Source organism: Biomphalaria glabrata, chromosome 5 (assembly GCF_947242115.1).
Source record: "Biomphalaria glabrata chromosome 5, xgBioGlab47.1, whole genome shotgun sequence".
NCBI classification, from domain to species: domain Eukaryota; kingdom Metazoa; phylum Mollusca; class Gastropoda; family Planorbidae; genus Biomphalaria; species Biomphalaria glabrata.
Window position 1 is genome coordinate 13572045 of NC_074715.1, and position 27995 is coordinate 13600039.

A 27995-nucleotide genomic window follows, 5' to 3' on the forward strand; every position below is an offset into this window, starting at 1 on the left:
ATCTATAGATTTATATTTTAATACATTTGTTTCAATGTTTACTTCATCTATAATTCGACATTAATTGTAAGTGTAAATTTGTTTGGCTTACAAATTTAGCACCTCATCAGGATGGCTGTTCGGACTTCTCGATTGTTCAGGGTTCATACCCTGCCCGCTGCCGACCCCTTCATCCTGCGGAAAGTTTGGACAAGGAAGTAATTATCTTCAACTCTTGAAGGAACATCCGAAACATGAAACATTTTAAAAACATTTTTTTCTCCGTTAAAAAACAAAACAAAAAATTTAAAGAAGACACACAGGTGTTTATTAATATACAGACTAAACATTAACATTAATGCATGATACCAGCTGCTGACAAAACAAATGCAATGCATGAAGTACTTCCGTGTCACGCTGCCATGGAGATGAGATAATGCGAACCGACGGAATGGACGAGATGCTAGCGAGAAGGCCAGGTACAACTCATCTTAAAATCCAAAATAAACAATATTATTTAACTATTTTTAACTCACTGGACGCGCCAGGTAATCCTGACTCATTACATATTAGCCACATGATAAAAAAAAAAGTTTAAGGGTATTGTCATATTTTTGGGCATTGACGTCGTTAGAGTAGGTGGGATACAGTACAGATTGCCATGGGTGAATACCATCAAGGAATTACACTAAAGTGGTAAAAAGCTTTAATTTTTTAAGTAGCATAGTGCCGGAGATACAACGCTAAATCCGAACTGTACATAAAATACAGACGTTACTTCAAAAAAAAAAAAAAGAAGATGATTTCATCTTATGCGTGTCTCTAAGTCAGCGGTTCTCAACCTTTTATGCTCGGCGACCCCGTTTTACAATCCCCAACTGTGCCGCAACCCCCCCCCCCCCCCCAGTAATAGAAGAAAAGACAATAACAATACATATTTTCGATGGTCTTAGGCGACCCCTGCCAAATCGTCAATCGACTCCCAAGGGGGTCGCGACCCACAGGTTGAGAACCCCTGCTCTAAGTCAGTATAGTCACGCATGTTAATCAATGACCTAAAATCTGCCAAGTCATTTGTTTTCCTGGCTGACTGAGGCAACCCATTCCACGCTCCAATAGCTCTAGGAAGCAGTATTTGTACAAATTAGTTCTTGCATATGGTACAATGAATGTGCCTTTATTATTGGAGATTTTGATAAAATGGAGACAAATCCATAAATAGCAAGCCTTTTGGTGTGTATGGCTTACAGTATACGGAACTATTAATAAACTATGCATTTAATAAAACCATAAAAAAATTCTGTGCATTTTTTTAGAACGGCAGAATCAAATTTCTATGCAAAGGTTATATAATTGTGAATACAAATTAGTATGAAAAACTCTAATAAAGGTAACTTTTATGGGGAAAAAAAAATTGTGAAGATGTGTTTAGAGATTTGTAATATTATTAACCGACCTCATTGAGGAGTACTAACGCCAGCGACGTCTCAGTTTGTTTTTGGGTCGTGGTATAACAGGAAGGTCAACAGGAGCTACAAGCATTAAAAATGTTTATGATCTTGTTTTTTATTTTTATTGAAAAAAAATAAAAATAAATAAAAAATTTCGACATTCATAAAAGAAATGATTTTTTGAGGGAGGGGGAAGAGGAACTATGGGTTAATAAATGATACAGCTTTTAAATACATGATTTGTGTGCTAGTCTCCCCTGCATTTATTTTTAGACACGTTTAAACAAAAATTTGGTGATAACTATTGTGGGAAATGTGTCGAATCTCAAATCAAGATTGTGTCTATTGCGTCACTCTGCCTTGTTGAAAGTGTCTTAACATGGATCGCCCCTTGTCAGCATAGCGTCGGTTCGTGACTTATCTAATGACCACTAGAAGACGAAACACGAGACAATGTCTATCAATTCCCCTATCCCTCTAGATCAGGATTAGTTGTTGTTGGCGATGCTGTCGATGTCGTTGTGACAGATGCTGTCGAGGTGACTTCTGGAGGTGCCGCTGTGGTGGTATTGGCGGCAGCCACGGATACCGTCGTGTTAGAGTTGGAATCAGACCCCATCATTGATGCCGACGATGTTGTCGTGTCCCCGCCCTGAACGCTACTGACGGTCGTGGGTTTGTCCGCAGGTGAAGGGCTAGTGTCGTTGGACGCCTTCGTGGGGCTGACGGTGGTCGAGTTCGTCGACGCCTCTGACGTCACGTTAGAGGAGGCATTCGCCGACGCGTTGCTCGACACTGGGCTGACTGACGTTTCCGGTGAAGTAGATGTGTTGAAAGCGGTTGTGGTTGCCGCTGTTGGCGGCGTGGTTGTCACGTTCGCGCTCAGCAAGGTGACGGTGGTTGTGGGCTGCGTGGTGGACATCTTCCTGCGCTCCTCGTCTACCCTCTTCCTGGTGTTGATCAAGAACTTCCTCAGCTCCGCGATGGCTACGAGGCGCTTTAATACAGTCCTGACTTTGGGGACGTTCATCTTGGTAGCACGGCAGGTGGACTTCAGTTTGGCCAGGAACCTTTCCACGTCAAATTTGTCACTCAAAGGAACTCGACTGACAAACGGGCGATCAAAGCTTCCAAGATATAGGAAGCCATCTTTCTCCATTACCTTTTCAAAGTAAAAAGTTTACATAAGTTTTATAAGGGAGACCTTTAACTGAATAAACTTATGCATTATAAAAAGTTACACGAAAACTTGATTCTGTAAATGTAGATAGATAGATAGATAGATAGATAAATAGATAGATAGATATCATGGAAAAACTAAAAACAACACAAGGTAGATTCATAAAAAAAAAACACCAAACAGACTCGTCATTTGAGATGACTAGAAAATAGAACCCGTTATGCCCACCTTTCAAAAAACTAGCGAGAGACCGTGGGGGGGGGGGGCGTGTTTTTGTCGAGGCTCTATGTTCCATGAGGAACTCAAAGGAGCGATGATGATGATGATGATGATGATGATGATGATGCCCACTTTTGAGCGGTTAACTTGATGATATTTTTTTCTTCTACAACATACATTGTAAAATCGATAGATAAGTGGATATATACTTATTAGTAAAGTAGTGACGTTCCCCATTCAGACCTTGCGATCTATAGGGCAGATGTTGAAAGATGTTTATGTGGCCCACGGTTATTGAGGGTGTCATGTGTCCCGCACAACGATCAACCTCTTTACTTTTGCCCGACTAATGTCAGGTACCCATTAGAGCTGGGTGGACTCAAAGACGCCCAAAGATGCCGACATTAAAAATGTATACTTATTACTTTAATCAAAACACACCTCACTGACGGCAGAAATGGTTTTGCCGGTCGGATCTTGTAAACTTCGTATAATTCTTCCTGATCCATCGATTTCTACGACCATGCCATATTTTTCACTCATGGCCAAAATGCTGTCCATAGTTGCCATCTGTAAACGAAAATTAAAAAAAAAACAACAACTTTATCTTATGTAGGAAAAAACATCTGTGCCAACATTTTATTTTACCTATTATGCTAAACGCACAAGACATTTTGTACAATTTGTCTGTTTCCTCTTCCATTTCAATTCCGTCTTTTCGATGTCTTGAAGAACATTAAGTCCAAAATTCTTTAAAAATCTGGTCATCCTTCTGTTTCTATATTGATGACTGCCAAATAGTATTGATGACTTTTTTTTCTTTTTGCTTCATTCAATCTTATTTGGAGATACCCATTTGAAATTCAAACTGCCGTATTTAAGGAATCATTATAGATGCAAATAGAATTATCTGCAATACTGCGATGCTCTGAGAAACATACGGGGGCATAACTTCACTAATGTACGAGGACATATCTTTATTCTAGACGCATTGATGACAAAAGTCTGACCACCTAGAAGTCGATTTTGTGCACTCACAGGAGAGCTGTACTGTTATGGAATGTGTTTGTGGGATTCTATGCTGACGGCGGGAAGAGGTTACAATGCAGTGTGAATGATGCAAGAGAAGCTGCATTGTCGTCAGCGGCCATAGACGACTCCATAGTGTTAGTAAAAAGACGTGATTTAGTAGTGAGATTTTGTTGAAAATACCATTTCTATATTTTACTAAACTCTATTATATATATATATATATATATATTCATTTCTTCTCAAGTGACTCAAATTAAAATTTGTCTATATTGTAATAAAAGTTATATATGATATATTCACAAAAGAAGTTATTCAAGTTATTTCAAAGTTTACAAGTTAAAGTATTTAGTTGTCTACCAGCAGTTTGGTGATACAAGTCAACGGCCGTTCACAACATGTAGGACCTCAGTGTGCATAATTTTTATGCGCTGGAAAGATAATGGCTCTAACTGATCAAAGTTGGGCTCAGACTTAAGATATCTGTCCCAATCTCACATGTTGATGAACTTAGTCTAAATACGTTCCTAAATTTGAAAATAAACCAACTTGATATATTTTACGTATGTACAGATTCTCCGCAATAATAACATCTACATTTAGTAGAAAAAACAACAACAATCCAAATATAAAATAAACTATGACACAATTAAAACTATTCGATCTATTACAACGTAAAATATGCTGACAATCATATATGTTTTCTCTATATCCCATAATTCTATTTCCCGTCTCCAAGCCCCGCCCCTTAAATTAAAAGCAATCTATGTTTATAGCAGTACTCACATTGGCAATCATCTCTCTCATCTGCGGTTGGTTGGCGTACTCGTCCACCATCGAGGTCATGTTGGCGTGGCGGGCTTGTGACATGGCCACCCAATAGGTGTTTCGGCCAGACGACCGGATGTTGTCAGGTAGACCAGGCAGGTTGTCAGCGAAGTTGCTCAGCTGGAGCCAGGTTCTTCCCGGTTTGAGACTCAGCCTGGAATATGTAAAGGGGGAGGGGGGGGGCAGAATTTTGAGATTGATCTATTGTTTTGTTTTAGTGGGGGGGGGGGCTTGGAGGTAGAGAGTAAAAAAGTATGTAGCCAGTAAAGAAGGAGGTAGAGAGTAAAGAAAGAGGTAGAGAGTAATGAAGGAGGTAGAGAGTAATAAAGAAGGTAGAGAGTAAAGAAAGAGGTAGATATTAATGAAAAATATAGCCAGTAAAGAAGGAGGTAGAGAGTAATGAAGGAGGTAGAGAGTAAAGAAAGAGGTAGAGATTAATGAAGAAGGTAGAGAGTAATTAAGGAGGTAGAGAGTAAAGAAGGAGGTAGAGAGTAAAGAAGGAGGCAGAGAGTAAAGAAAGAGGTAGAGATTAATGAAGAAGGTAGAGAGTAATAAAGGAGGTAGAGAGTAATTAAGGAGGTAGAGAGTAAAGAAGGAGGTAGAGAGTAAAGAAAGAGGTAGAGATTAATGAAGAATGTAGAGAGTAAAGAAGGAGGTAGAGAGTAAAGAAGGAGGTAGAGAGTAAGGTAGGATGCATGGTGTAATGAAAGAGATAGAGAGTAAAGAAGAGGCGAAAGCAATAGGAGGAGGTGAAATCAAGGGGGGGGGGGATGTAGAAGGCAGAGAAAACACAAAACATTTTTTCCTCATGATGACGAATCTGCTATGACTATGTTATTGTTTCTAGAAATCTGATCCCGTCAGCTCCTGCAGTCCATGAAGCAGTTGTCTTCAACTTACCCACTACCTTCTTTTCAAGCTACAAATGATCATTTGCTACCAGGAAGTGTTGATGATGCTTATGGGAAACATTATGACCAACCAAAAAGCACCAATGTGTTACAAGTCGTTACATGGCCAACAGCAACAAAATAAATCAAAGAGCTAGCCTTACCTGCGTATTCTGGCACGAGCTGTTTCAGCGATTAGAAGATAGTCATCCCCGGGTCCGAACTCAAGCCCATTGGGAAAAGCTAGTTTGTCCAACACTACAATCGTTTTGTTGGAATTATCACTGTATGCGAGCAGTCTGTGGACAACACACGTTTTATAACACGCATTAAAAAACAACAACAAAACAACATCATTGTAAACAAAACTTCTAACTGCTGCTTAATAAATGTGTGTAGCTGCGTGATTCAAAGCGCTTGGCTACCTATCAAGGGCACTCGAGTTTGAATACCAAACATCAGCCGCTTGGTTACCTATCAAGGGCACTCGAGTTTGAATACCAAACATCAGCCGCTTGGCTACCTATCAAGGGCACTCGAGTTTGAATACCAAACATCAGCCGCTTGGCTACCTATCAAGGGCACTCGAGTTTGAATACCAAACATCAGCCGCTTGGCTACCTATCAAGGGCACTCGAGTTTGAATACCAAACATCAGCCGCTTGGCTACCTATCAAGGGCACTCGAGTTTGAATACCAAACATCAGCCGCTTGGCTACCTATCAAGGGCACTCGAGTTTGAATACCAAACATCAGCCGCTTGGCTACCTATCAAGGGCACTCGAGTTTGAATACCAAACATCAGCCGCTTGGCTACCTATCAAGGGCACTCGAGTTTGAATACCAAACATCAGCCGCTTGGCTACCTATCAAGGGCACTCGAGTTTGAATACCAAACATCAGCCGCTTGGCTACCTATTGTCGGTATTCTAGCACCAATGTTTGTTAGGTGCACAATTTTTGAACGCACTTTCTTTGTTGCCTTGCTTTTAAGCTTATGGAGGGTTTTTGTCATTATGCTGGTGTAACGTTTCTTTCGTCTGTGTATCTCTGTTTAGGGTGAGTATCTAAAGCATTACTGCATTTCACATTTGTTTCGCTGCCATAGCATATTAGACTAGACCTTTCAATTTGTCTTTTTTATATCTCTACAGGGAGTTAGTTTTGGGATTATCAAGTCTACACTTGAGACTAGAGTCGGCAGTGGGCCAGTGTTATGCGTACTAAGGTGTTGCGTTGTGGGACAGCAAGGTGCAGAATGATTATTTAATTAATATATCCACAATAGTATAATGTTTTAAACTCAATGCTATTGCTCCATCAGTTGTCATTATTACTTATATTCATATCATTAAACTAGTACATTGTTAACATCGAGTCAATTATTTATTGTAAGTACGAAGGTGCCTGTTGAATGTCAGGGACCGGGCAAACGAGCTAAGGCTTAAACACAACCCTGACACCTATCAATGGGGCTCAAATTTGAATCCCTCCTTGAGCTTGAGTTGTGTTTGTGTTTGCCGAATCCTTAAGACAGCACAGAATCCTTCGCCCAAATACTCTCCCCTCTCCCCCCCCCATACATGTCGGCCAGAGTGAACTTTGCAAGGCATTTAAAAAATTAAGCCTTGTGAACTATTAAATGAGTGAGTGTGAGTATACAACACAAGGAGATTGGAGATTGGAGATACGCTAAAACAAAACAAATAACGTAATACAAGCAAAATATAAAGAAATACTAAAAAAAAAAACAGAAAAAAAAACAAAGCTTATCTTAGGGGTAGAACTGAGCATTTATAGCCATTTTTATCAAGACTGTAAGATTTATTTCCCTTAATAATATAAAAACTAAATTAGTTATAAAACACTAATTAATTAAATTAATTGGTTAATTTTTTTTATTGACATACATTTTGTCAGGAACAATAAATAATTGTGTAAAGATTCAACTTGATCCAAGAATGAAAAGTGGAAGAAATAACGTGTAACAAATTTTTTTTCCTGAGAGACAGACAGACAGAATGACTTGTTATAAGCTTTGTAAAAAAAGGGAGGGTAAAAACATTCAGAAGCTCATTTGAACTTTAAAAAATCATTAAGACATTGTCATATCGTTTGGCTTCATTTGCATTTTCTTGCGAAAATCTAATATGCTAATACATTTGTGAAACTTCTGAAAAGTTGAAAAAACTCAGCTCAAAAGCTTATTTCCAGAACGAACCTTCCAGTTGTCTCCCCTTCAAGTACAACATACAGAAACTCTTTTCTTGACCACCGCGAGCTGGAGTCGGTGAAGAGAATGGTCCCATCTTTGGCTATGACCACATCGTTGATAAACTTGCACCTTCTACCGTTGACCAGAGTAGTGGACAGATAGAGTGTTTCCACATAACCTAGAGGTCAGTACAATGAAATTTAAAAAAATATATCTTCTATCGAATTATACAAGATAAAATAAGATAACAAAAGATAATCCCTAGTGCTATTAGAGCATGGAATGGGTTGCCTGAGCCAGCCAGGAAAACCAGTGACTTGGCAGAATTCAAGTCATTGATTAACATGCATGACTAGATGCATGACGTGTAGGACGTAATCATCTTCTTTTTTGAAGAAACGTCTGTGTTATATAAGATAAGATAATGAGAAATGTGACAAGATAAAATAAGATAAGTCAAGATGAAAAAAGTTGACAATAAAGTAAGTAAGGATAGAGAAGATAAAAATAGATAAGAAAAAAAAGATACCACAAGATAATGATAAAATAAGATACGACAAGACAATATAAAGTAATATAAGAGGAAATTTATGTGGCATTTTATGTCTCGAGAGACAATCTTTTCCCTTTGCAACTTCTTGTGTGACTAAAGAGGCCAATCGTTGAGATCATTTGCTACCTGCGGTAACAGGTTGGGCATCTGTAATCCCCAGGCGCCGTTGCATTTTCACCCTTCTTTCTACTACTGTGTATGCCATCTGCAATGCCAGTAGGTCGACTTCCACAAGACATTCTGTATGGCGATCTAACAGAAGGCATGAGAGCTGCTGGTCGCCCACTTTTACGTTATACGGATGTCTGCAAATGCGACTTGAAGCTCTTCAAAATACACACTAGCAGCTGGGGAAAAGTACGGTAGCATTGGATAGATCCACATGGAGATTGAACATAAAGGAAGGGTCCCGGATTGCAGATGCCATACACAACAATATAAAATGATATAAGTGAGACATAACAACATATAAATATATAACAGAAAAATAAGATACGATAAAGTAAATAAGACAAGTCAAGAGAAAAAAAAAAGACGCGAGTCGAAATTAAAAAAAAAAGATAAGAGAAGAATAAGATAAGACAAGATAGTTTTACTGAACCAAATAAATTGAAATTCATTTTGAACATTATTGTTTAAGTATAAACATCCCATTTTTAAACCATTAGAGTACCAAAACGTTAATGGCGGACGTTCTTATTCGAATCAGGACGTTTTGACGCAGACGTTTTGTCAACCTTGTTTGCGTGACCTTTTGTCGAGGTTTTCGTTTTGGAGTAGACCCATTGATTTCAGAGACCATTTTGATACCACACCGTTTTTAGTCAGCCTTTCACAAACCGTTATTACAACACTAAAGAGGAGCATAAATTTATGAGCCTCAAATATAGATGAGGTGTAGACAAGTTGCGGCTTCATGCAAAAAAAAAATAATCTAAGAAGTTATTCTGGGACAGACTCATCCACAGTCCACTTACCAGTCTGTAAGTTTATTCGGAAGATGCCTCGTGCTGAGTCAGCCACAACCAGACGACCAAAGTTGTCCACTCTCATCCCAAGGGGTCGACCGCACTGAGCCTCACCAACTTCAGTCAATAGGAAAAAAAATGTAATGTATATAATAATAATTAGAGATGTATAATAGATAGGATTAGTTTCTGGTTAGCTATGAAAGTTACGTTACAGATCACTTCTACGTAGGATCTTTTTGTGAACACATTATTGGAAAAGAAATCGCAAAGTACCACAGTTTTTCGGAGCCAGTCGGGCAATGGTCTGGACACCACAGTCAGAGATGTCAACGATTCGTCCATCAGATAATCCAGTGTAAATGTGTCCTGATGAGAAAACAAACATGTGTAATTATGGAACAGAGAAACGTTAAACAAACAAAATATTAAAATACTTCAGAAAAAAAAAAAGATTATCTAAGGGAAAGAATCGCACAATCACAGCCATAGTTCTCAATACTGCAAATTTATATCTCCTTTTTTCTAAATAAAAAAAATGGATTAATTACCTCATTAATCTTCAGACTCGAAGACAAGCCTTATTATTATTATCATTAGCTTATTAAATAAATACATAAATAAACATATGTATATTGTAGCAAATTAATTCTATCAATGTTGGTAATGAATGCGTAATAGGGTGTGCAAAGTGTTGCGTACGTCCATTTTTTTTTTTTAAATATTTATTCAAGATTTAATGAAAACACATCTGGGAATACCTCCTAACGTATTTGTGTTCATACCATGCTTAAACTTAAAAGATGCAAGCCAAATTAAATTTTAAGAGGATTATAATGGCCAAACCAGAGTTTTCCCTGTGTGGCCAATAGGCTAGTAATTCTTTTCTCAAAGATGTACATAAACTTAGAGCCGTTTTCGAGATCCGTGTCAAAGTTTTTATTTATTGTTTTTTTTTAACCACTGAAGAATTTGCAAGCTAATAAAAGGAACTGAAATAAAAAGCAACAACATAAAAATGCTTTAAAAAAAAAGAGAATACCGCCTTTATACATCTTAGAGAGCGACATTTTGTTTTTAACCTAATAAATGTTACATTTAAACAAAATGGAATATTTTAACACCCCCCCCCAATCCCCCCACCCTCCAAGTAAAAAGAAATTCAGGTGGTTAAGCGAATGTATAAATCCACTAGACTTTATACTGTTTTTCTGATAACCCTTTAGATCTAGACTTACAATACGGTGCGCAAAATGTTCCTGACCATTCATTTATTCAACTCTTCAATGACTAAAGCCTACATGCGGAAATACCCGAAGATGTTTAGTTAGAAACAATTATTACGGCCAAAGTAGAGTTTTCCCGATGTGACTAACAAGCTAGTAATTACTCTACCAACAATATACATCAACTGTCAAATTTCTAGGAAAATCGTTAGAGACGTTTTCGATCACCGTGTCCACCCAGGTTTTAGGTTTTGCCCACTACGAATATGCGACTTGAATAGAGGCATTGTGAAAAGTGTAAAATACCGGAATCTGTTCAAGAAAATGATTTTCTATTTCTCTATCCAAATTTAGAACCGGAGTTTTCCTTCTGTGACCATTGGCTATTAATTCTTATCCCAACGATATACATCAGGTGTCAAATTTCTTTGAAAATCGTTAGAGCCGTTTTCGAGAAACGCGTCCACCCACTCTTTGCCCAGCCTTATCAGTCCAGAAAGTTTCACTCCGAAGGTGTGACTTGAATAGAAGCATTGTAAAAATGTCCATCATATGTGCCAACACTGTTGCATGGCACGCATTCATTTCCTAATGCTGAACAGGACAGAAATGATACATGTCAGTGGTCGAGAGTGTGTGTACATTTCCATAATAATCAAAGGAAGTTTCTAATGGAGTTTGGCAAACAATGCACTTCTGTGATGGACACAACGCTAATTTACGACCTGCTTGCGTTTGCTAAATGTTGGTAGTGGCAAGATTTATGTCCCTTGCTAAATTAATAATTTCATTCATGTATTTACTGAAAGTAGTGTAGTCCTGGGGCGGACTGGCTATATGGGCATTTGGGATGGTAGGACCACATGGATGCCACTAACATTTGTATTAAATTGTAAAAAGATGGACGATAATATTCTTTTTAAAAGGAGCACTCAGAAAGTCGTGATTTACAGACTCTACAGTGTAGGCCTATTAGGGCAACTATTTTAACGAGTTTCCGAAATAATGTAGTAGCCTACATCCGTATGCAAGAAAATATGTATAATTCGATGCCCCTCACATGGCGTGTAATTTGGGGGCCGGATGACATAGAAATGCCTGGGCCTATTTTTACACCCAGTCCGCCCCTGGTGTATTCATTTCTGCTTAAATTAATTAATAAAAGTTTAGTTTGTAATACAAATAATAATATGATCCCAGGATATATTTTTACTGGAATATTTCCAATAATTGATTGGGTGAGAATGTTTAAACAAAAAACAAAACAAAACAAAAACATTTGTTTCCTAAACCTTTTCCTTAATGGAACATTTCGCACATCCTGAGAACTTAACAAACACTTTGCTTATTTTGTTTTTTAGAGAGGTGGCCTACCAGTTAATTATTGCAGTAGTTTGTGGAACACCTATTCACGCCTCGAGGAACACTAGGGGTTCCGCGGAACACAGTTTGGGAAACACTGAATGAAATGAAATGGGTAAGATGAGCTCGAAAGACACAAGATAGTCTAGTTTTAAAACTATTTTTGATTAACTTACTAAGATAGTCTAGTTTTAAAACTATTTTGATTAACTTACTAAGATAGTCTAGTTTTTAAAGCTATTTTTGATTAACTTACTAAGATAATCTAGTTTTAAATTTTTTTTTTACTTAACTTACTAAGATAGTCTAGTTTTAAAACTATTTTTGATTAACTTACTAAGATAGTCTAGTTTTAATTTTTTTTTTACTTAACTTACTAAGATAGTCTAGTTTTAAAACTATTTTTGATTAACTTACTAAGATAGTCTAGTTTTAAAACTATTTTTGATTAACTTACTAAGATAGTCTAGTTTTAAAACTATTTTTGATTAACTTACTAAGATAGTCTAGTTTTAAAACTATTTTTGATTAACTTACTAAGATAGTCTAGTTTTAAATTTTTTTTTACTTAACTTACTAAGATAGTCTAGTTTTAAAACTATTTTTGATTAACTTACTAAGATAGTCTAGTTTTTAAAGCTATTTTTGATTAACTTACTAAGATAGTCTAGTTTTAAAACTATTTTTGATTAACTTACTAAGATAGTCTAGTTTTAAATTTTTTTTTACTTAACTTACTAAGATAGTCTAGTTTTAAAACTATTTTTGATTAACTTACTAAGATAGTCTAGTTTTTAAAGCTATTTTTGATTAACTTACTAAGATAGTCTAGTTTTAAAACTATTTTTGATTAACTTACTAAGATAGTCTAGTTTTTAAAACTATTTTTGATTAACTTACTAAGATAGTCTAGTTTTTAAAACTATTTTTGATTAACTTACTAAGATAGTCTAGTTTTTAAAACTATTTTTGATTAACTTACTAAGATAGTCTAGTTTTTAAAACTATTTTTGATTAACTTACTAAGATAGTCTAGTTTTTAAAACTATTTTTGATTAACTTACTAAGATAGTCTAGTTTTAAAACTATTTTTGATTAACTTACTAAGATAGTCTAGTTTTTAAAACTATTTTTGATTAACTTACTAAGATAGTCTAGTTTTTAAAACTATTTTTGATTAACTTACTAAGATAGTCTAGTTTTTAAAACTATTTTTGATTAACTTACTAAGATAGTCTAGTTTTTAAAACTATTTTTGATTAACTTACTAAGATAGTCTAGTTTTTAAAACTATTTTTGATTAACTTACTAAGATAGTCTAGTTTTAAAACTATTTTTGATTAACTTACTAAGATAGTCTAGTTTTTAAAACTATTTTTGATTAACTTACTAAGATAGTCTAGTTTTTAAAACTATTTTTGATTAACTTGTTCTCCATTTCTAGTACCACGCCGACGTCAGTAGGAAGAAGTTCAGCGGTGAAGTTAAAAATAATTATTATTTAAAAGTTCACACGTTTTACTTGAGTAATCGAGCTTCATCCTCACTTAGGACTTTTCGTTGGTCTTAGTTTTTGCCTCTTCAGTGCTGGGAAGCAAAAATGTTTGGAACTCATCCGAAGTCTTCGTGGACATTATGGGTATCATTGTTTCTTTTTGATTGCTTACATCTGTCATTGCTTTTACACAGCTTACATTTGATGTCTGTCTGTCTGTCTGTCTGTCTGGTACATAGCTTGTACACATTTTTCTCCCATTGGATTAAATTGAAATTTTGCACCATTACATGAGTCAATTAAAAAATTAACCAACTAGTAAATCAATTAGTGGTTGTTCATTAATTTTGTTTTATATATAATAAGGGAATTCTTGCAGTATTGAGATAAATGAAAGTAATTCTGCGGTTTTTCCCTTTATATGAGCCATTTAAATTTTTTTAAAAACTAAAATTAGCATTGAGTAATATATTGACTTGCATTGTCTATTTTGTTTAAAATTAATTAAAAACTTGTAAAGACTATTGAAGTAAATGTTGACCTATTTTGCGTACGGAAGTAAAAATGTGAGTCAATAACAAAATGCAACAGTGCAATGCACACACTTTACGTTCACTTCGGTCCCCACCAAAACATGTTTGTGAAACATGTCGTGATATTCACTATTAAACGTGTGGTAAAATTACCGACATTCCCACGTCACATGCACATACACACATACATACATACACACACACAGAGATCGTGGAACGGACTAGTTTGTGTCGCGTAATGTTTCAGTAACTAGGAAACTTCAATTTTTAACCTGCGACGGGACAACAACATGCACTATTATTAGAAGCATTCGTGTGTTTGTGTATGTGTAAGTGTGTGTTTGTGTATGTGTAAGTGTGTCTTTGTGTATGTGTAAGTGTGTGTTTGTGTACATGTAAGTGTGTCTTTGTGTATGTGTAAGTGTGTGTATGTGTAAGTGTGTGTTTGTGTACATGTAAGTGTGTCTTTGTGTATGTGTAAGTGTGTGTATGTATAAGTGTGTGTTTGTGTATATGTAAGTGTGTGTATGTGTAAGTGTGTGTATGTGTAAGTGTGTGTTTGTGTACATGTAAGTGTGTGTTTGTGAATGTGTAAGTGTGTGTATGTGTAAGTGTGTGTTTGTGTACATGTAAGTGTGTTTGTGAATGTGTAAGTTTGTGTATGTGTAAGTTTGTGTATGTGTAAGTGTGTCTTTGTGTAAATATGTAAATGTGTGTTTGTGAATGTGTAAGTGTGTGTTTGTGTATGTGTAAGAGTGTATTTGGCACTTACCTTTATAATAAACAAACGATTCCGGACCTTTGAGCTCGCCATTCTTATATTGCTCTGCATCGGTCAGCATAAAGTTTTTCTCTAGGGGTCCTGTCAAAGTTGGGGGTTTCCCCCCGAGTCTTTCACACAAAACAAAAGAATACGAGTTGATTACATTTATAAAAACAAGGAAAATAGAAAACACTTAAGAAAACAACAACAAAAGATTATATTGAATGAAATAGCATAAAGCTTATAACTGCTCACTCTGTCGGTCTGTCTGGTAGAAAATGTGTACACGTTATTTCTCCCACACCCCAATCTCGGATCAAGCTGAAAGTTTGCACAATTATTCCTTTTCCAGGCCAACACAAAAATCAACTTTAAAAGACACCAATTAGTTAATTAACAATTGGTTATAGACATTATTTCGTTTGGTATCCAACAAGGGAAAGAAAACGTAAATGACTGATGTGGTGGTAAAGTTGAATTAGTTCGCGTTATACTTTGTAGAGAGAAATAGGTCGCCGCCTTAAATTTTTAAAACTAACAATAGATAAAACTTTCTATTTTCATAAGTATTTCGCTGGCACAGTGGCTACTGTGTTGGATTGCGGAGGCATGAGCCCTAGAGTTCGATTTCAGGTCGTTCACTGTTTTTTATTTTTATAAATGTATATACAAAGCGATCACCGTAAAATACACACAAATACCCCCATACTTTGATGGCGAACGACCTAATTTTCTACACACGGCTTCTTTCCCCTAAGCTTTGTAAAAATTATATATAAACCAAAATTAATTAATTAAAACTAATTGATAGAATAATTGCCTTTGTTTTTAAATTGAGGCACGCGTTGTTATCGAGTAATTGGGCAGTTATAATTTGATCCGAGAAATGGAAATGGGAGAAACAACGTCTAAAAGATTCCACCCAGACAGACAGACGGAGGGAGTTAAATTAAACTTTGAACCCCCCCCCCCCCCGAATATTTAACAAGGGCAGAAAATGTATTAATAAGAAAAGTAGCTATTGATCCAATAGACTATGTATAAGTTCATTAAGTCTAGTCCAATTCCTCACAAAGCTATACACATAGATAATGTTGCAGAATGAGAAGAGTTTAAATACATCGTCAGACAGATTTTAAACAATACAAATATTAAATGAATACACAGATGTGTTTCTTTTCTATATTGACTGCTTGACAGGAGAGAGAGAGAGAGAGAGAGAGAGAGAGAGAGAGAGAGAGAGAAATGAATATGAAGACTAATTGGGAGAGACGCAGAGTAAGACACATTCAGTCGATTGTGATTTCAAGCTTGGTTTCCGTGCACAATTGGTTGTTACTTCAAATATTTGGAACACATATTGTTTAGTGTTTGGTTATTTACTGATTTACAATATTTACATAAGATTTGATATACAGTTTATGAAACGTGCATAAGAAATGTGCATAAGAATTGCTATTTTCACTGCTCTGTAGCTATAGAGTGCATTACTTTTAATGTTAACTCATACAATTAATTCAAATATTTCAACTAGTAAATATGCATTGTAATATTAAAGAAAGAAATAACATTTGTACCAAAACAAAAGCAAATATTATACATCGTATAACACTTTCACAATGAGTATGCTTTCAAGTAGTTATTGTTATTATTATTATCATTAAATAAAAAAAATTAACACGTTAGATTTAAATGAAATGCTGAACTGACAATTTAAGAGTTACCTCCCTTTAATACATTACATGCTACAGTAATATGATTTACATGGTGTTATTTTGCTCGGACAGCAGAAATAGAATTTAAGAATAATGAACATGATTTCATTAAAATAATGTAATAATGTAATAATGCGATGCATTGAAACTCTTATAGTCAAAACATTCCCTTAAATAACCCCGTTTGGGCCCCTAGTGATCGTGGGCCCGGGCGCAATGAACCCCTTCGCGCCATGGTTGCTACGTCACTGTGTTGTTACATTCTGAGGCAAATGTCAGGATTTGGGATTCTTCTTATCTTATACGATACAGACGTTACTTCAAAAAAGAAGATGATTACGTCCTACGCGTCATGCATTTAGTCATGCATATTAACCAATGACTTAAATTCTGCCAAGTCACTGGTTTTCCTGGCTAGCTCTAATAGCACTAGGGAAGAAGGAGTATGAAGGATTTGAAACATGTACTCACTCATATTTGACAGCTGTTATTTGTAACGCTCTGGACGTGGAGAATGTTGTGATTAGCAACACAGCAAGGGAGAGCATCAATTTACTCAGATCACAAATGTTTCCGTTTGATAGTCTGTAAAAATATCAAAGAAAGATAACTCTTATTACTTAAATAAAACTTATGACTTGTTTTGGCGCTTTAAATAAGAAAAAAAAATAATATGAAAAGCCCCTAGCGTTAATACAAATTTTGCAGGGCTGTTTGGTCTGCCAAAGCTGGAGTTTTGAGTCTGATTTTAGTGTTAGCTAAGATCTTAATTCGGGGTTCGTGGGCAACCAGAGTGTAACGAATGTAAATATATAAAGCGACTAGTCATTGCGATGGTCACTTGAACAAAACATATAGCCTATATTTTAAAATCACATGTACTGTAAGGAGGCGCGGTGGCTGAGCGGTAAAGCGCTTGGCTTCCGAACCGGGGAACGTGGTTCGAATCCTGGTGAAGACTGGGATTTTTAATTTCGGGATCTTCGGGCGCCTCTGAGTCCACCCAGCTCTAATGGGTACCTGACATTAGTTAGGGTGTGGCCACGTGACACCCTTGTTAACCGTAGGCCACAGAAACAGATGACCTTTACATCATCAAAGAGGAACTTTACTTTACATGTACTGTAGGTTGAACCATTCTAAAACAAAACATGGGAAATACTAGCCCAGATTGAGGCGGCCGTAGCAGTGCGCGGGCCTTAGGGGAGTGTCACATTAGTACGATGGGCTGACGAACACTGACGGTGACAAAAGGTTCTTTTTATCGCCCCCCCCCCAGGGGGTCTGGATCTGCGGCGGTTGCCCTACTCGACACCCATTAGGGCCGCCTCTGCCCAGGTCCAGTCGTGCCACGCGTTATCATGCGCGATAATCATTACTGTGCATTGGAGTCCATTCCTCGCGTTGAAAATGTGTTTACCTTCATGAGTTAGTTGGGTCACATGGCTAACCGACATAATCGTGATAGTCCATTGAAACACTCATGTAAGGAAATGGTCGGCAGAGTTATTCCCTCCAGTGAGGGAAGTACATTGCACTTGGCGAGGATGAAAGAAAGGCTGCAAACTACATTCCCGTCCGCCTGGCATTTCTCTACAGGGTCGAACAATTCTTATCTTATCTTATCTTATATAATACAGGCGTTACTTTAAAAAAGATGATTACGACCTACGCGTCAAGCATTTAGTCATGCATATTAACCAATGACCTAAATTTTGCCAAGTCACTGGTTTTCCTGGCTAGCTCAGGCAACCCATTCCATGCTCTAATAGCACTAGGGAAGAAATAGAATTTGTACAAATTTGTCCTAGCATATGGAACGAGGAATGTGCCTTTATCTTTGTGTCTTTCTGAGTATTTTATTAGATTTTGTATTTGAAGATTATGGTTCAGTGTTTTATGTATAATTACTACTTTACTTTTAAGTCTTCTATCCTGAAGGCTTTCTAAATTTAGTGATTTTACTAAAGGTGTTTCTCTAGTCAAATGTGAATATTCGTTTGTTATGAATTTTGTTTGAATACTAGGTACTCGTTCTTGGGGCTCATCTTCCGCCCTCACCTCGACAAGAGGTAGCCTGGTAGTGGCTCAACGAGTCATTACATCGTAAAAGGGTGATGGGCTGGATACGGATGGTAGTCGGTAAATGCCAACATCTGTGAGTCCTGGCTACTAAGTACAATCGTTATCTTTGGTCAAGGGTCGCAGAGACCCTCATTATGATTAATCTTGCACATGCTTTTAATAATTCCCCATTATACTGACCAGTTGATTAAAACAATTTAACTTACAAGTTACGGAAACTCAAAAACAACTTATACATTTGTTTACAAAAAAATGAATTTTGTTTTTAAACTTAGTAGTTAGTATGAACGAATTTAGCAATACAAATATAAAAAAAAATTATATTTTTTTGACAAAATATCTATAAAAGTACCGTTTTCATAAATGTGTTCAAAACATACTAAATAGCCTCCCGTGTTTATTGCTATTAATAGTGAATATTATTAAAATGGTGTATTTTTATGAAAAAAAACTGCTTGCATAGTTAATTTTAAAAATTAAATTTTTTCGCTTTCAGAAAAGAAAAAAATATCCGTTGCATCAGAACTTTGAATGGTCTAAACTCTAAAATATGATGTCGGATTTTCCATATCTTTTCTAGTTTTCGAGATCTAAACGGGACAAACGGACGGACGGACCCTACAAAACTAATAGAGTCTATTCCACTTTCAGGGGCCGCTAAAAAAGTTTAAGGTATAGACGGCCGTTCGATATCATGATTTTTACTGAATTTTTAAAACGAGGGGAGACAATTGTTCTTACTTGTCATTTCCTGATATATTATGAGCCCATAAATTATGGTCCAAGTCAGTCACGCCAGACAGATTGGTGGTGCGGTCATTAATACTTGACAGCTATGTGATCTATTTTTAGATCAACATTCGCATACTTTTCTTTGGCACATTGATGCGTGTGTAAAAGTTTAATAGCTTAATTTACATAGCAGAAGAATACCTCTATAAGCAAATTCTACTAGTTCCTAATTTTAATCCTTTGCTTTTGAAAAAGATTTGCAAAAGATTATTTTGAAAATTCCTGAAACAAGCTAATTGTAGAGCCGGTGGATCTTATAGAATTGTGATGTCTAAGGAAGCCGGTGCATTTATATATTAAATCTTAGCCACCCCTTCGGAATAAAGATTCTGTAATAGTTCAACCCTTGGTAAGTTTTGGTTCCTGGACTTTGGACAGCTTCTTAACTAAACACTAGACAATCAATCAATCAATGTTATCTATCTATCTATCTATCTATCTATCTATCTATCTATCTATCTATCTATCTATCTATCTGTAATCTCTCTCTCACTTTATATATAGACAAGAAAGATAAACGGGTAGAAATATCTTTTTGTCTTTCTGTTCGTCCTTCTGTCTGTCTGTCTACTAAGGAAGAAAGAGAAAGCAGTCTGCCACGGGCCGTGTGTATGAAGCCTAAGAAAAGGAAAAAAAAAGGTATCGAGATATACAAGTTGTGTGGGACTGCGCGAGGTCTCTGCATGTCTGTATGTTTGTGTGTGTGTGTGTGTGCGTGTGTGTATTTGTGCACTTTTTATTACAATTATCATTGTTCATTCTATTCTTATAGCGAACGCGACGAGCAAGTATCCAGTTGGAACTAATTGAGCTGTGAAAAAATATTGAAACAAACACTTTTATTTGAATAATTGAGTCTCTTCAAATTTTGTCAGTCTCAATGTCAAGGATAGCGGATGTAAAATTTTGCAGAATCATTCGCCGCACACAAACACACACACACCATTTTGAATATTGACGTCACTTTAAGTTTCCGAGACAATATTTAAAAAAAAACAACAACTGACGATTACTTCAGTACCACCGTCAAAGCATGTCATTATGTATTCTTCATGTTAATTTGGTCTAATTAAAACTGCTTTCATTCGTTGCTTTTCCTGGTAACATATATTGTCACTCTCGAAAAGCACCTGGCCAAGAGTTCTTGTAATCTGCGTGAAACATATTTAGGTCATGTTTCTTTACTTTGTTTCTATTTTTAGTTTATCCCCCCCCCCTTTTTGTAGTTGTTTACAAACTAAAGTGCACAAGAAACATTTGAAAAAAAAACAACAAACAACTTCATTGATAAATTTCCTCGCCAACTCTATCATATAGAGATATACAGAATGCTCCTGTAATATTTGTGTACAAAATGTGTGTGTTTGTTTTTCTTGAATGTAACGGTAACCATGGGTGTAACTATGGTGGATAATCTGTTTGTATTGGCTGAAAGGATTCTGATGTAATCACAAGTAATCATATCATAGTTGAGGTTATAAATAGAAGAGTGAAAGGGGAAATGAAAGACTAGGGGCAAAAAGACGCGTAGTTTTAAAAGTGAGCTTATTTTGTTTACATTGTTCAAGATAATATTTCATTACAATTCCTCTATTCACCTTGTAAATTCAAGGGGACTGGGAGGAAAAACTGGACATGGGAGTTCGAAAGGTACCAGTGGGCTCGGGTTCAAGATTATGGCCGTGGGCCTTCACCTTTCCCAACAAGACAAATTTAGTGCGACAAAAAATCGAGTCCTCTCTGTATGTATCGGTACATTTACAAAACGACATTTCTATGCATCTAGTGTACCTTTTTTGTAAGCATTAAAGTCGTTACGTTTGATTCAGTTATTTTTCCGTACAAGTGTGAGTGTCTTGAAACACAACAAACAAATGTTTTAGTAGCAATTTTCACTGCTAGGATGAAAACTAGAATCTAGTTGTATGTCCATCAGTTAACTGTAAATAGGCCTAGCATTTAATTACCAAAATTTCATTTTTCTGGCCTTATGTAGCGAAGTCATGCGAAGGCCTTATGCTCTAAGTCATAGAACTTGTTAATAATTTGTATCAATCGCAACTCGGAGAAGTGTCCTGGCATTGATTGACATTGAGAAATTAATACACCTTAAAAAAAGGAACTATTTTACACGTTTAACATTTTCCCTTATGCTATATATTTACAAAGACACACAGCACAGACACACACACATACGCATAGCAAGAAGCAAGCAGTCCACCATTAATATCATGTCATTAAAAAAAGAAAAAGGAAGGATTTTAGTTGTGACATTAATTCTTCGTTGACACAATCCAGTTTTTATAGGCCAGTGCTGTTTATTTTTATCATTTCATATGTCGTGGGGGCTTAAGGGGGGCATTCCATCAGGGTCATAGCTGCACGTCTTAATAGTTAGCTGTTCATATTGCCACGAGCATGGCGTCTGTGACTCTGTGTCAGCAGAAGTGTGGCTCTTCTTTTTTATATTTACATAATAAACAAATAAAACAACAATAATAAAAAAAAAACAACTACAAAAGGTTAATACCCATAATGCCTTTGCCAGTTTTTAAAGGTTGTGCCATGTTGTTTGTTTATAAAGTGCTTCCGGCCAAGTCAAGACGAATGATAATCACGATACAGTGGCGTAACAAGGGTTCCAGGCGCCCGGGGAATCCCGAGGTAACAAATTCTGTCGGCACCTCCCTCCCTCCCTAAAACCTATTAGTAAATTCGTAGTTAGAAGCAATAGCGGACTTTTGAATTTGTTGAGACCCTATGCAAAATAGTCGATGGGGGGGGGGGGCATTATAATTTGTAGAGTAGGCCTACCTCAAAAAGTCCCCCTTCCCAGAAGATAAGACCTCTAGGGGAGAGGCTCTTTCGAGAATATAGTTTATGTAAAGATCCCCCCTCCCCAACTGTGACGTAGCAAAGCAAGCCAAAAGTAAAGCTCTAAGTACTCTGTGTGTCAGATATCGTGTTATTGTATGTCTTAAAAAAAGATAAAGAAATAGCCCCTAAAGAAATAGCCTCTAAAGAAATAGCCTCTTAAGAAATAGCCTCTAAAGAAACAGCCTCTAAAGAAATAGCCCCTAAAGAAATAGCACCTAAAGAAATAGCCTCTAAAGAAATAGCCTCTAGAGAAATAGCCTCTAAAGAAATAGCCTGTAAAGAAATAGCCCCTAAAGAAATAGCCCCTAAAGAAATAGCCTCTAAAGAAATAGCACCTAAAGAAATAGCCTCTAGAGAAATAGCCTCTAAAGAAATAGCCTCTAAAGAAATAGCCCCTAAAGAAATAGCCTCTAAAGAAATAGCCCCTAAAGAAATAGCCCCTAAAGAAATAGCCTCTAAAGAAATAGCTTCTAAAGAAATAGCCTCTAAAGAAATAGCCCGTAAAGAAATAGCCTCTAAAGAAATAGCCCCTGAAGAAATAGCATCCCTGCACATCCAAAGGCACTGTCCAGTCACACAGTGTTCAAACTCCTCAATCTGGGCTTTTCTTTTTTGGGGATCTTATCTTATAAATTACAAACGCATCTTCAAATAATAAGACAACTACGTCCTACGCGTTGTGTTAATCTGTGTTAATTAGAGGCTTATTGCTAATTCTTTGTTTTTTCTGGCTGACTCGTGGACCCCTTTCCACACTCTAATGGCTATAGAGAAGAAGGAGCACTTGTACGAATTTGTCCTCGCATATGGAATAAGAAATTTGCCTTTTTATTTGTGTCTGATTATTTTATTAGGTTGTGTTTTTTGTATTTGCAAGTTAGAATTCAATTTCTTAACTTAAATATTATCACTAATTTATTTTTTAGTTGTTTTTTTTGTCCTGACGTAACTTTAAATTAAGCGATTTTTAGTAATGGTCTTTCTTTAGTTAACTGCGAATAGTCGTTCGTTAAGTTTAATACTTTATGTTTCAACAAGCTGATCATAATTATCACGTCATTAATTGAAGTTTATTTATAAGGGCCATAACTCTAACTGCCTTTCTTTTTTTTTTTTTGGTCCACAAGTCATTGAATAAATGAACGTATGAACGATGGTGTATGCAGTAGAAGTCTAGCTATCAGGGAGAAGCCGTGTTGAAAGAAAGAAGTTTGACAGACACCTAAAGATCTCTGCCGTGTCGCGGCCTCACTTACTCATAAACATATCGAACTGGGTGACGGAAAGAGCAGTGACAGAGACAGATGTTGTCGTGTCCTAGGTTCATCCCTACTACTGCCACAAGAGTTAAATTTGTAGCGTATATTGTAAGTATGTGGCCTAGATATTGACACGATTCTTCAAATATGGCTGAAACGAAAAAGTAAGGGAAACAATTCAGTCTACGGCGAAACAAGATGCAAGGGAAACAATTCGTTCTCGGGTTTTCGCTCGTTCTTAGTTTTAAAAAACTACAAAACATGAGTTAGCAAGGCGGAGGACATGATTTTTGTGTTGTTATTTGTTTTAATGTAACGAAACATTTCATTAACAATTGTCATGGTCATTGCGAGACAGTGAAATGAATGGAAAGTTATAAATATACTTGGAGTTGTGTCTGAAGAGTTACCATCAGATAGTCACTCTTAATGGCCAAAACTTTAAGAATTTTGAACACTGTTCATAACAGCTTATATATAATATGCACAGCATAATAAAATATGACGGCAATTATTATTCAACAAAAGATCATTAATAACATTGAGATGAACAGAATTTATTCCCCCCCCCCCCCAAATTCTTTTGACAAAAAACAAAACACAACTGGGTGGCAATAAGGAATCTCAATTCGCACTGCATTCCACAAACTCACGTAGAATAGAACTTCACACAGAATAGAAATAGTTTTACAATAAATAGTTTTAGAATAGATAGTTTTGGAAAGGATAGTGTTAGATGCATAGATTTAGAATAGATAGGCCTATATTTAGAATAGATAGATTTAGAATAGATAGATTTAGAATAGATAGATTTAGAATAAATTTAAATACTGTTTCTAAATATACAATATTAAGTTACAGTGTGGACTAAGTGTAAGCCAGTGTTTCCCAAACTGAGTTCCGCGTAGCCTTAGTGCTCCGCGAAGCCTGAATAGGCGTTTCACGAAGTACTGAAATAATTATTTACATTAATTCATCTCATCTCATCTCTGCCTGTGGTCCCTTCTGGGGCATAGGTCACCAACCAGCTTCCTCCAGGCATCTCGGTTCTGGGCGAGTCTCACCAACTGTCCCCACGTCTAACCTCTCTAAAAATAAGCATAATGTTCCTCTAAATACTCAGAATGTGCGAAGTGTTCCCTTAATGAAAAAGTTCGGGAAACACTGGTGTAAGCTGATCATTGTATGTTGCAGAAGTAATGCATCTTGCAGTGTGGACTTTACTTCAGCAAAACGTAGTCAAAACAAGCAATGTCGCAATATGAAGGTAGCACCAAGAAATATTGCAAAATAGAATCAAGACAATATGAACCAGGCCCTAAGTCGCAAAAAGAATTAGGTAGCATCAAGCAATGTCGTAATATGGACTTAACTAGCACTAAGCAATGTCGCAGTATGTCAGCTTTTAAGAATCATATTTTTTTTTAAAGTTTTACTTTCCTTTTTTTCTCTTCAACAGATCTGAGTGCCTCTCCCTTCCCTTGTAATGTCCAAGTGCGAGGCGTTACACTGAAGCCTCGTAACCTTCAAAAGAAGTCACATTTGTGTCCTTGTTCATTCTTGACACGTAAGCAACAAAGGGCCCGGCAATTAGTATCATTGTCTTTGTCAAGGCCATTCTCTTGAAATTCTAAACAAAACTGAACCACTCAAGATAATGATATTTATTTTAAAAAAAATATCTATCGGTTATAATTTAATGGAAGATATTTTTTTAAATCTTATAAGCACTAAACTTCTTTTAGTGAATTGTGTTTTGTGTTTCTTTAATATAGAAATTCCATTAAATTAGTTTATTAGACTCTCTTTAGACATTCGTTTAGTGTCTTTTGTACTGTCTTTTGTTCTCTCCATTTTTACAAAGCTTATCACTCTGTCTGTCTGTCTGTCTGGTAAAATGTTTGAACATGTTTTTACTTCAATTTCCAATTCTCGGATCCAGTTAAAACATTGTACAATCGTTCGTTTAACCTGACATGACAGGAATCATTAAAAAATTAACCAATCAGTGAATTTATTGCTGATAATATATATTATTGTTTGATATCGAATTAAGGGGAAATAATTTCGGGATCTTCGGGCGCCTCTGAGTCCACCCAGCTCTAATGGGTACCTGACATTAGTTAGGGAAAGGTAAAGGGGATTGGTCGTTGTGCTGGCCACAAGACACCCTTGTTAACCGTAGGCCACAGAAACAGATGACCTTTACATCATCTGCCCTATAGATCACAAGGTCTGAAAGGAGAACTTTACTTTTTTTTTTTTAAGGGGAAATAAATGTTACTTAATGAGAGATGTGGATACATATTTGGATTCAATCAACTTATTTATCTTTTTTATTTTGTTTTTTATAGCATGAAGGGAGCTAAATCCTGTCATTTTCAAAGAAATGGCAGTAATTATCGGTTCTTTCCCTTATATATGTTTGTTTTTAAACGTATTCTTTTTTTCTGTTGCTTTTTTTTTTTGTTTTGTTTTGGTCATTTTTTCGTCTTCTCAGTTTGTCTTTTAGTCTGTGTTTAAATGTTTTTTAGTCTGTGTTTAAATGTTTTTTAGTCTGTGTTTAAATGGTTTTTTAGTCTGTGTTTAAATGTCTTTTAGACTGTGTTTAAATGGTTTTTTAGTCTGTGTTTAAATGTCTTTTAGACTGTGTTTAAAGGTCTTTTGGTCTGCTTTAAAAAAATACGAAATCTGTGAGATATTTCTATATAGACTGCGGCCTTTTGGGGAAATACCGAAAATAAAATACAAAGGTTTGATAGAGCTTGCAGTGTTTTAGCGAATAGCGGTCGTCAGGTTGCGAATATGTTGAATCGTATTCTTAGTGAGAGTCTAGGAAGTAAAAGGAACCTGTGTACGAAATGTCATGCGGATACGTGCGACAGTTTAAGAGATCTCGTGATCAGTCTAGTTTGACAGTTATAATTTTTTGAATGATTATCTTCTCAAATTAAATTTGGTCCTAAAATCTTTATCTAGAACAGACACGACGGTGAGTTTTTCCACTTGTGGGCCTTATACATTAAATAATTTAATAAATAAAAAGACTTTCAGGAACATTTTGCGCACCCTTTTCTAAGTTTCGACCTATGGTCCTTTCATTTAATTTTATAAACTCTGACTCTGAGTAGATTTATACATTCGTTTAACCAGAATTTTTATTTGCGAAAAAAAAGGGGGGGGAGGGGGGAGAGCATGTTTCATTTTTTTAAAGCGTATTAACATGATTTTTTACGAGCAAAATAATCGCTCTTACAAAGGTTTGTCAGCTGTATAAAGGAGAATTGTGTTGTTTTTTAATAAAATATTTTATTTTATTTTACTTGTTTTGTTGTAATGTTTGAAACTTAAAAGTCAAGTATTAATTATTTTAAGTGAACTTAGGGTTGTCATATCTCTGGTCTCATAGCGTCATAGTAAACATCTGACTGAAAACATGAATTATGATTTAAACGTTAAATGCCTTTGTTGGTTTACACTAACCCCCCCCCCCCCGGCCCCTAAAGAAGCTTTTAAAATTACAGTCATGTTTTAAATTTTGTTTAAATTTCAAGACACGCAAACATTTTTTTTTTTACTGTGTCGTTTTTGAAACGTTTTCCAGTCACGTGATCTATTTTGGCGGGAAATGGAAACGTTTCCTTTTCTGTTAGCGCTCAAAACAAATCCAATAATTATACACTTATCTTACCCATCGCAATAACAGATTTCAAAAGACCAGTAATAATAATCGATTTGCGCTTAGGGCTGCCGTCTGTGGTTCCCAGTTCCAATTCTTGTCAACCGTCATCCCTGTTGTCCCGAAGGAAGTTTGGATTAGGGCATAATTATGTCAACAAGTCATGTGTGGTGCCCCCACGGTCCAACAGACTAAGAGATAGGCGAAGGTGATAATTATGTTCATTTCTGAAATATACCTTGTTTTAGCTTAATATAAAATTACAAAAAAAAACCCAAAAAAAACAAACAAATAAACAAACAAAAACCCAACAACAACAGAACTTGCAATGTAATTAGAAATATAAAAGGAGGAAAAACAGATTTCTTATCCCATTTCCTAGGACAAAGTCACATAAGAACTCTTTTTCTAAGTGCATTTCGAACATGGAACGAGTTGCTTAAACCAGCTAGGACGACCAATGGTTTAAAATTTAAATCTTTACTTATATTGCGGAAACATAGATAGTCATATGCATGCATTAAACGCGAATAACGCGAACATATAATATTATGTAATTCTGTGGTTAAAATGAACCTTGCTTGCTTTGGTCAAGATTTGGAGTTTTATAGTTTAGATAACAGTATTACGTAAGTTTAGTTACAGTAACTAAATACAACGTATATTTCATGCCAGGACTTACCTAAAGTGAAACATCTTTTGATCTGGCCAAAAAAAATCCGCTCCAAATTTTTTTTTTTTTTAACTTTTACGACAATGAAAACTTTTTTTTGTTTCCAAGATATGAGTGAAGTCCCTTGCCTATGTCATGGTGTCTCGCTGGCTCCTTACTGACAGGGCCACAAGGAGGCGGACCAAAGCCCTGAGAAGACAAATGATGTCAACATATGGAGTTGT

At 36.1% G+C, this 27995-nt stretch overlaps 1 protein-coding gene across 1 annotated transcript; it reads right to left on the reverse strand.

Annotated features, from left to right (window-relative positions):
• Nucleotides 1–290: 290 nt before the first annotated feature.
• Nucleotides 291–27980, reverse strand: LOC106062267 (adipocyte plasma membrane-associated protein-like). Its single transcript, XM_013220539.2, has 10 exons — nucleotides 27781–27980; nucleotides 16878–16991; nucleotides 14701–14819; nucleotides 9589–9681; nucleotides 9322–9429; nucleotides 7798–7969; nucleotides 5741–5875; nucleotides 4645–4840; nucleotides 3271–3399; nucleotides 291–2592 (listed from the first exon to the last, which is right to left on the reverse strand). The coding sequence occupies exons 1-10, from the start codon at nucleotides 27792–27794 to the stop codon at nucleotides 1900–1902; spliced, it is 1773 nt and encodes a 590-aa protein (XP_013075993.2). The 5' UTR covers nucleotides 27795–27980; the 3' UTR covers nucleotides 291–1899.
• Nucleotides 27981–27995: the final 15 nt, after the last annotated feature.

What these genes read in the sequence shown, in the direction of transcription:
- LOC106062267 (XM_013220539.2), bottom strand. An exon ending in CCGAATAAACTTACAGACTG is followed by an intron (nt 7,970 to 9,321) that starts GTAAGTGGACTG and finishes ACTGACCTCTAG; the next exon opens with GTTATGTGGAAACACTCTAT. An exon ending in GAAGGGGAGACAACTGGAAG is followed by an intron (nt 5,876 to 7,797) that starts GTTCGTTCTGGA and finishes TGTTGTCCACAG; the next exon opens with ACTGCTCGCATACAGTGATA.